Source organism: Lactuca sativa, chromosome 1 (assembly GCF_002870075.4).
Source record: "Lactuca sativa cultivar Salinas chromosome 1, Lsat_Salinas_v11, whole genome shotgun sequence".
NCBI lineage: Eukaryota > Viridiplantae > Streptophyta > Magnoliopsida > Asterales > Asteraceae > Lactuca > Lactuca sativa.
In genome coordinates, this window is record NC_056623.2 from 5,322,777 (window position 1) to 5,332,480 (window position 9,704).

Consider the following 9,704-nt stretch of genomic DNA (forward strand, 5'->3'; position numbering starts at 1 on the left):
ATCAAATGCAACTTACTCCAATCTTGGTATGTGAAATATTTGGCATTTGGGGTATAGATTTCATGGGTCCGTTTCTGCCATCTTTTGGGTTTGTATATATATTACTTGCTATTGATCACGTGTACAAATCGGTCTAGGCAAAAGCTACACGAATAGACGATGCTAAGGTTGTAGTTGATTTTGTCAAAACAAATATATTTGCTAGGTTTGGGACACTAAAAGCCATTATTAGTGATCGGGGCACGCATTTCTGCAACCGCACCCTCGAAGCAATCCTCAAGAAATATGGTGTCACACATCGGGAATCCACAGCGCATCACCCGCAAACCAACAGGCAGGCTGGAGCTTCAAACAGGCAGATTAAGGGAATTATAGAGAAAATCATCAATCCGGTCAAGAAAGATTAGAGTATTCGACTGGATGATGCATCATGGGCTCACCGGACAGCATACAAAACTTCTATCGGTATGTCACCATATAGAATTGTTTTCGGCAAACCTTGTCGACTACCAATTGAAATGGAGCATCGAGCATATTGGGATGTAAAAAAGTTGAACATGAGTAAGGATGAAGCTGGTAAGAAAAGAAGATTGGATATCCAAGAGTTGGAAGAAATCAAGAATGATGCTTACGAGAACGAAGCAATCTATAAGGAGAAGACGAAGGCGTTTCATGACAAGATGATCTCGCGAAAGGTATTCACTACCGATCAAAAGGTACTCTTATATCACTCTCGTTTCAAACTTATTTCCGGTAAATTGAGGTCTCGTTGGGTAGGACCTTTTGTTGTTACTAACGTGTTTCATCATGGTGCTATAGAAAATAAGAGTGAACAAACAGGAAAGATTTTTAAGGTAAGTGGCCATCGTCTCAAACCATTTTACGAAGGGTTTCAAGTTACAAATGAAGAAGTGGAGGTAGTCAAGGTCCCGACTTACCGCAATTGAGGAAACCAGGTAAGAATGTCGAGCCAATGACAGTAAAAACGGGCAGCTTACCGAGAGGCAACCCGGGCGTTTGTTTGGTTTCGTTTTATTTGGCAACTTCTTTTGATGTGCATGGAAGTACCCACTAATTTTAATATTTATAACCTAACAAACTTAGACTAACTATGCACTTGTAGGCAGTGTACCTAGTCAGATTACAGTATAGCATGGGTAACTCGGGTGTCGATCACAGGGAACGGTGTTATCAATTAATCTATTTACTACTAAATTAATCTAATTATTAACAATCTAAAAGGATTTTTTATCTGATTTTGCAAGATCAGACTAACTTGACTCAAATTCAATCAATAATTAAAAACACTCTTATCTAGTTCGAATCCACTTCGTCCTTATGGCTAGCTAATAATTATGGATTATTAAGTTGGTTGTTATTATATTAGTAATTTAGGTCTAAATTTACCAATAGTTAATTAATTCATGTATAACAATGTATGGTCACACATAATTAAACACATAACCAATTATTTTTATGAATATGCTATGTAAGATTTATCATGCAAACACAATTATGGTCATAATCTATGCTCTCTAGCACAACATAATTAATTACTTCAATTACTAACTAAGATTTTGGTTGATCCTAGCTCTAGCATTTCAATGTTCACTAAATTACTGGTTATCAATTTCATGCATTTAATGGTCAGTAAGCTACACATAACATGAATTTAAGCAACTAAAGCAACAATATAAGCATGCTAAGTAACAATAAATCAAACACAAGCAATTCACCAACTAAATAAATACATATAAAATTATGATATTCATAAGTTAGAAGCTTCATCGAGCTAGATAAGAGTAGCTAGATCCAGCTACTCATAATAGAAACTAACATATAAACACAACTCAAATAAGAAAACATGTTCATAAGTATCAAACAAGTAAACTAATTATGGGCTTTTACTCTTTTGGTGTTGAAAACCCTTTTTTCAGAACCTTACTTCCGCTGTAAGTCGCTTCCTGGAACCTCTTCCTTCAGCCAAAAGTCTCCCAAATCGTAATGGGAAAAGGAATTTATAATATCTTGAAATTTCCCGTTCACGTTGTGAGAATTTAAGTCTCACGTCGTGAACTCGAGATAATCGTGTTCGGAAAGGATTCCTTCACCTGGATGCTTATCTTCTAAAACTCTCTACTCACGTCGTGAGTACGTCTTTTGTGTGTTTTTTAGTTCTTCTTTTCTTCAAGCCCCCCAAAGTTCCAACTATTGTCACTTCTGGTCCCTTTCTATGAAAATACTTCTATTTGGCTGCACATAACAATTTATCCTTTTAAGTACCACAATTATGTGCAAATAACCAAAATATTTAATAAAATGTAGATCAATATTGCCTAAAACTATGTATAAATATGGAAATATCAAAATACCCCACACTTAGGCTTTTCTTGCCCTCAAGCAAATCTACTTATTTAAACTTAAACCTTCATCACTAGCATTACATAGAACAATCCTATTCCAGCTCAGCCATTATGCCAAGACCTCAACGCATGCATTTGTGTCTATTTTTTTCCTAAATGACCCCCCATACTTTAAATACACACAATCTTCATAAACAATTACCCACTTCTTTCGAACAATGCTCATTTTATGCAACCTTTCGAATCCATCCTCAGAAAGCTTTCTAACCTCAGGATATTTTTGTAAAGCTACCCAATCATACATAAACTAGAGAATTACAACTTTTTAGAAGATACCACAACTTAGAGCTCTTGAATTCTTCTTTTCTTTAATGTTTATTCTTTAACTTCATTGAATTCACTTCTTTCATGATTTTTGGCATCTTCAAATTTTTTGAATTTCTTCAGAATTTTTTATCTTTGATCTTCATACTTTGATAGCTACAAAATTCGTCAAGAATTTTTACTTTTCGGTAATTTCTCTTTTTTTTACATGTATAACTCACTTTTTTTTCTTTTTTCCTCAAACCCTACATGCTTAAGCAGGGGCGCTTAACTTCAACCTTTATTGGTTAAGACATATCTTTCCTGGATACATTTCAGGTTTGGGCTGCTAAACATATTGCATTCCTCAAACTAAGTGGGGTTATGTTTTTGTTCCATGATTTCACTAAAATAAGGGAGACCACAAATGCATTATAACGTATATCGGCTCAACTAAACATTTGAGCTCTTATCGGATCATTCCACTAACAAGTACAGTTCAAGTTATTACTACTAGATCCAATTAATAAAATTTTAAAATTTACCAAGTTATCTAGCAATTACTTTTTCTACCCCGTACCCCACACTTATTTCATACAATGCCCTCATTGTATGCTTAAAATAATATAAAAATTACGAGAAGGGAGAAAAAGGAACAGACTCCCCTGGGATAGTGGCGTTATCATCGTCAAAAGTGTGGAAAAATGTGCATCTCGAATATGGACCTTTTTAAAATAAGAACTTGGACTTGAACTTGCGAAACCCGCCATTAATAAAAACTTCAATCTTCAAAAAGAATGGTGCAAGCCTCCAAATTATGTAGACAATGTGGAAATCATACGCCATATTGTATATTAAAGAAAATAGCCCATCGAATTGTCACAAAAGTGTCATAAGGAATGGTAGTATTTCCATGTAATGAAGAAGAACGAAATGAAATGAATATGGTGGAAATTCACAAGTCACGACGTGAATCAGTTCAGGCTCACGACGTGAAGTCGCTAAATCGCGCATTCTGAATTTCCTTGTAACTTTGTTCAAGACGTGAGAATTATAGGGTCACGACGTGAATTCTGGGTAAACCAGAATTAAAACTGCCTTCTTCCTTGTAAATACATATACTCCACTCAACATCTTAACGAATTAAGACCCTTCTAAATTCAGTGTATTTTGACGACTCTTCTTACTATAACCTCTCTCTCGACTCACCTCAAACTTATTTCCAATTGTGGGTTTCGACTTTCAACTTCTAAACTTGAACAACACTCGCCTAAACGAACACAACTCTTGAATCGACCTTACTCCTTCCCCAAGACTCCTTAGCAAGCTGAAAGTTAACAACCAAAGAAGAGAAAAGTAACATAATATCTTAAAGTCTTACAATCCAATCAAATTTAAAATCAAAATAAAAACAAACCAAACAAGTCTAAATAAACAAAATAAAACTAAATGATCAATCATCTTCATCCTCCTCGTTTGTTCCACTAGTGCCCCCCCCCCCCCCCCCCCATCTCCTCCATGTCCTCGATACTCCGTCCACCTCAGGCAAATTGGGTAATGATACCCCAAATGAGGCGGTTGCTCCACCCCAAGGTGTCGAACCACATTCTCCATGGTACCCCCAATCCAGTTGACATTTAATGATAACTGGTCACATTACCCAGCCATATCATTCCCAATGTGTGATCCTACCATGGGTGCAGGTGGATGCATTGGTTGCCCTCTCTCTCCTCTTCCTCCCACGTTTCTTCTCCTCGGCCGTGGTTGTGGTTATTGTTCTGGTTGTGTATCAGGCTGCTCATCACCCTCATTACCCTCATCATCTGAAGGTACTATTCCCCAATGCGACCCAAAGTTTCTGACAGCCCGCATGGTCTCCAAATACCCCATGCCAAACTCATGCTCATCCACACAAGTCATGGAACGAGTAATATCAGGGACAAGCAAACGATACGATCGGGCCAAACACGTAATAAATTGCCCTCCACAAATAAGGCTCCCCGGGCGAGAACTAGCTGCAGACCAAGCCAGAAAACGTGCCAAAAAACAAGGAATGTTGCAACACACTCCGGGCTGCAAGATACACCATAAGAAGAATATATTTTTCTTTGTTACTTTATCTCCATGCCTCTTATGATTGATGGAGAATGTGATGAAACGGTGGAGTAAGTGGTGCATAGGGGACCGAATACTACTCTCGAGAGACACTCCGGAATTAAAAATCTCGGATGCAATACTATGCCAGAAAGCATATCTAGTGACACCATTCGTGTACCCTCTAGTTGCCTCACTCAGGAACATACCAAATTCGGGAGTCATTGCCTCTTGTCGATCATATATTCCAACCCTCCAAGCGAATTCAACGAGACTGCATTCCCGATACTCACCCCCTAACCGGAATACCAAAGCTTGTTGCCAATGTGGGTCTAGGACAGTCTCCTGGAATGTCGTTGTTGAGAAAAACTCAACAAAAAATTCCTTATACACCCGCTCTTGGATCCGAAAAAGGTTGAGCCATCCCGAGCAAGTGAACGAATATCCATCTCCAATAAATATTTTTATCAAAAATGGGGACAGCCTTTCCACGAGCCCGACGTCCCTCAACCGCGTCCAATTGATTGTCAGAGCAACTGCAATATCTCGGTTGTAGAGCCACCCTAATTTGTTGTTCCATCGGGTCAAGATTTCTTAGGACATCGTTGTGGGAAAATTGTAAAACGGGTGTAAACCCGCAACTCGAAGAGGTGCCTCCCTTCTAGGACCTATTTCTGCAAAAACAAACAGCAAACGCAGCCAAAAGAAACAACCCACAAGTTTAGAAAGAAAAGAAACAGAAAATCGTCCAGTATAGAACTCACGACGTGAGTTTATAGATTTTCACGTCATGAGTTCGTCATCGATGTCACATTCTATTTTGTTCTTGTACAAATAGGCCAATAAAATGTTGGGGGTTTACTCCTATGTTACTTTTGACCATAAATCATCTACATTCCAAGGCTAATTCACGAATCCTAGGGCATATTTTATACATTTCAACTAACTAACAAACCCTAAACCTAAGTTCAACTATTAGATCAGAATTAAACTTAGTACTTAAGAATCATTACCTTAGATTGAAGTATTACGTAAGCAAAAAGGAAAACAGAATGGTTGTCGGCCAATATCGAAAGGAGGGGACCAATTTTCGCTTTCACTTCGTGAGGAATAAAAAAAGTGGTAGGTCAAACTGATTCCTTATCCCTTAATCTGTGGTCCCGAGTAATTTACAACTCATTTCGTGAATCCGGAATGGTTCATGTTGTGAGTTTTGTCTGGACTCTAAAATTGGGCCATTTAAGTAGGAAGTGGGCTAAGGCATATATTGGGTCATTACTGAAAGTGGGCAGGCTTACAAAAAATGATTAACATATCAAATAATCATCTCCATATGCCATCCGAATTCACGTCGTGAACCCGTAATGGTTCACTTCGTGAAGTACGTCTGATCATGAAATTTATTAATTTCTCCAAATTTAATTTTGTAAGATATTTAATAAGTTTTACCACTTGATTTTACTGACTCCTTACTTGGTAATTTATTATACAGATAATAATTCAGATGACATGATCGACTTCCTAAGAACTAAAAATATGCTAAAAACTAAAAAGAAAAAGAAAGAAAATGCAAACCAAACTCGGGTTGCCTCCCTAGAAGCACTTCTTTTTTAGGAGTCTTGAGCTGGACTCCATGCCTCCTACGTTGAATCATCTGAAGAGTCCACCACTAGGATCTTTTACTCCTTGAAACGCCTCTTGTAAGCTTGTACTCGACGAATATACGCCTTTTTAGAATTTTCCTTTTTAGCTTTAACTTCGTCTCCATTGAGCTTGCGTTTGATCCCTTGAATCCTCAATTTTTCATCATCTTTAAGCTCCAAAGTATCCTTCTCTTCTTTCACCACTGGACTTGTTACTTTTGAAGTAGCCTCCTCTTCATCACTCGACATCTCATCATCTTCCTTGCTTACCCAAGAAGTTGGATTCGTCTAGGCAATGACTTCAACTAAAAATGGAACAGATGCTCTTGGTTTTGTTCTTTTAACTTGTTGAATTGTTTTGATTTCTTCTTCGATGAGCTTTTCTAATTCTTCAAGTTCATTTTCTTCATCAATGTTGAAAACCTCTTCTTGAGCATGATTCCCTTGGAAACCATCTTTTATTCCAAAAATTTCCTTCTCATTCCCAACTCTCAAGTAGAGCTTGGACTCGCCTAGATCAACCAGAGCTCCAACAATGATACGTAACGGGCGACCAAGAATAATTGGAACATTGGGATCTTCTTTCATATCCAAAACCACAAAGTCTATTGGAAAAACAAATTTCCCAATTTTCACTAAAATATATTCCACAATGCCCTGGGGCTGTGTCACTAAACGGTTCGCCATGTGAATAGTCATCTTTGTAGCCTTCAACTTCTGAATATTTAATTTTTGATAAAAACGAATAAGGCATCAAATTTATGCTAGCTCCAGAATCGGCTAAAGCATAAACCTTCATATTATTCCCAAACTCACATGGAAGAGCGAGTCATCCAGGATACCCCATCTTCTTAGGTATTTCTCCCAACACAGTTTTTGAGCTTTGCTCACTTAGAATCACCTTATAATAATTCTTTAATTGCTTATGAGTGTCTAACAAGTCTTGTAGGAACTTAGCATATTCTGGAACTTTTGCAAGTGAATCAATAAAAGGAGTATTGATAGGAATACCCTTTAATTGCTTGATAAACTCCAGATGTTCTCTTTCCGGTGGACTGAGATTAGCTCTAGAAGGGAATGGAAAAGGTGGTTTAAAAGCTGGAACAGATACAGATTTCTTCTGTTCAAACCGAGCCCACGACGTGAGCATAGCGGGCTAACGACGTGAACTGGGTATTCCATCAGATTCTTCAATTTCGAGCTTCGGCTTTTTTGGCTTTGGATCGGGCTGCTCTGGCTCCACTTCTAAGGCTTCTAGGAACTCAAAAATCGCCTCTTCTTCAATACCTATGGCCATTACGTGAGATTGGGTCTTCTTTTCAAAATCTTTCGGGAACATCTTCTCATTAACTAAAGTGGTAAGTTGACCAAGTTGTACTTCAAGTTTATTGATGGAGGCTTGCTGATTCTTTATTAATGCTTGCTGATCTATCATCATTGCATGATGATTCTTCATTATAGTTCTTTGTTCTTCCATTGCAGCGTCAGTAGCATCATGTCTTTTTTCTGAAGCTTCCATGAATTTCATCAACATGGTCTCTAATTCTGATTTCTTATCAACTAGTGGTTGCTCTCTTTTGTAGAAGCCCCGGCCAGTTTGCCTAAATTTCTCTTCTTTTTGCTTCTTGTATTATTCGTAAGGCAGCCACTCTTTCTTCGGTTTTCTCCAGTCTTTATCATACTTGTCCCCACTTGAGTAGCATACTTGAGCTTTCTTGTTTCCATATTCATCCATATTGCAATCCTTTGTCAAGTGTGGGCCACTACATTTCTCGCAACCAACTCGGATTGCATGAATTGATTAGTCCAATTGAGTCAACCTCCTATCCATAGTGCTAAGCATTGCCATCACAGCAGCCATCTCTTCAGTTTTTGTACCTCCAATTCCTTTTATTCCATCACGCCCTAGGTTGTGATACTCACGAGAGTGCCTTGAAAGCTATTCAATCAGCTCCTTGGCCTGATTTGGGCTCTTCTTCATTAGTGGTCCTTGCGAATCAAGGAGTTGTCTAGTCATGACATTCATCCCATCATAAAATATCGACATCTCATGCTGAATATTGAGGTCATGTTGAGGACAATTCCTTAACAACCCCTTGTAGCATTCCCAGGCCTCGTATAATGACTCCCCCGGATTTTGCTCAAAGTTGGCAATTTCCTTCTTGAGTTTAGAGATTTTGGAGGGTGGCCAAAACTGATCTAGAAACCTCTCACGCAATTGAGCCCATGTGGTGATTGTACCAGGCGGGAGTGCCTTCAACCGGTCTTTTTGCTGCTCCCTTAAAAGTGACTGGTAGCATCCTTAGCAAAGCTGTCTCCCTTGGGATATTGGGAGTATTAAAATAATCCGCAATATTGTTCACCTCGTCTAAGTGTTTGAAAACATCCTCGTGATCCTTCCCGTAAAATGGGATATCCTTAAGTGCAGTAAGGATATGTCCCTTCAACTTAAATGTGGCATTGGCAGGAATCATAGGATGTACTAAACCCGGCCCCACATCATCTCGAATGCAATTCGTGTAGTCCCCTATGGCCATCTCATCAATGTTCGCCATTTCGTTCTCCAGCTCGTTCTCGGGTTCACTTGTATGTAATTCAAATTCAGGCTCAGTATCGTATGCGTACTCAGCTTGGACGGGTATTTGATCTAAGTGTTCAAGCTTGCTCTTGTTCTTTGAAGATGAACTTGACTCCTCCGTTTTCTTCCCTGACTTCTTTGAGAACACTGATTTGAATTCTTGTAAAGGTGTCTTCTTTGGTGTTTGATCCTCTTTCACGCTCTTATCCTTCTTTTTGTGAAGTGTAGACTCGGGATCTTCAAGTGGTGGTACCAAAGGTGTGTTAGAACCTCTAGTCCTGAACTCCTGAAATAAGACTAAAAGATAAAACGTAAAACTGAACTAAGAAAAACAAACTGAAATAAACAAAACTAATGACTTCAGTTCTCACGTCGTGAATCTATAAGATTCACGTCGTGAGTCCTGTAATGCAGAAAAAAAATTAAAACAGAAAAGTAACTTCTTGCAAGTTTTAACCTACAAAAAGGTTCGATTAATTGAAAGCAAACAAACTAATCTGTTCCCCGACAACGGCGCCAAAAACTTGATGTGCACGGAAGTACCCAGTAATTTCAATATTTATAACCTAACAAACTTAGACTAATTATGCACTCGTAGGCAGTGTACCTAGTCAGATTACAATATAGCTTGGGTAAGTCGGGTGTCGATCACAGGAAACGGTGTTATTAATTAATCTACTTACTACTAAATTAATCTAAATATTAACAAGCTAAAAGGGGTTT

The 9,704-nt window shown here is 38.4% G+C and overlaps 2 protein-coding genes and 1 non-coding gene across 3 annotated transcripts; 2 read left to right on the plus strand and 1 right to left on the minus strand.

The window, feature by feature from the left end:
* Positions 1-518: 518 nt before the first annotated feature.
* LOC111909278 (uncharacterized) lies at positions 519-947 on the plus strand. Its single transcript, XM_023905066.1, has one exon. It carries the CDS (start codon positions 519-521, stop codon positions 945-947), a length of 429 nt encoding a protein of 142 aa, XP_023760834.1.
* Positions 948-6,691: 5,744 nt separating this feature from the next.
* Positions 6,692-7,553, minus strand: LOC128126876 (uncharacterized). Its single transcript, XM_052765031.1, has 2 exons — positions 7,305-7,553; positions 6,692-7,120 (listed from the first exon to the last, which is right to left on the minus strand). Exons 1-2 carry the CDS (start codon positions 7,551-7,553, stop codon positions 6,692-6,694), a joined length of 678 nt encoding a protein of 225 aa, XP_052620991.1.
* A 913-nt stretch (positions 7,554-8,466) lies between these two features.
* On the plus strand, positions 8,467-8,573 carry LOC111909320 (small nucleolar RNA R71). The gene has a single exon (XR_002856168.1). It is a non-coding gene; the product is annotated as a small nucleolar RNA R71 (small nucleolar RNA).
* Positions 8,574-9,704: the final 1,131 nt, after the last annotated feature.

Coding starts and splice junctions, on each gene's coding strand:
- LOC111909278 (XM_023905066.1), top strand. CDS start 519: ATGGAGCATCGAGCATATTGGGATGTAAAAAAGTTGAACATGAGTAAG.
- LOC128126876 (XM_052765031.1), bottom strand. CDS start 7,553: ATGCTCACGTCGTGGGCTCGGTTTGAACAGAAGAAATCTGTATCTGTT. Junction 7,121..7,304: donor AATTAAAGAATTATTATAAG/GTGATTCTAAGT, acceptor TTAAATATTCAG/AAGTTGAAGGCTACAAAGAT.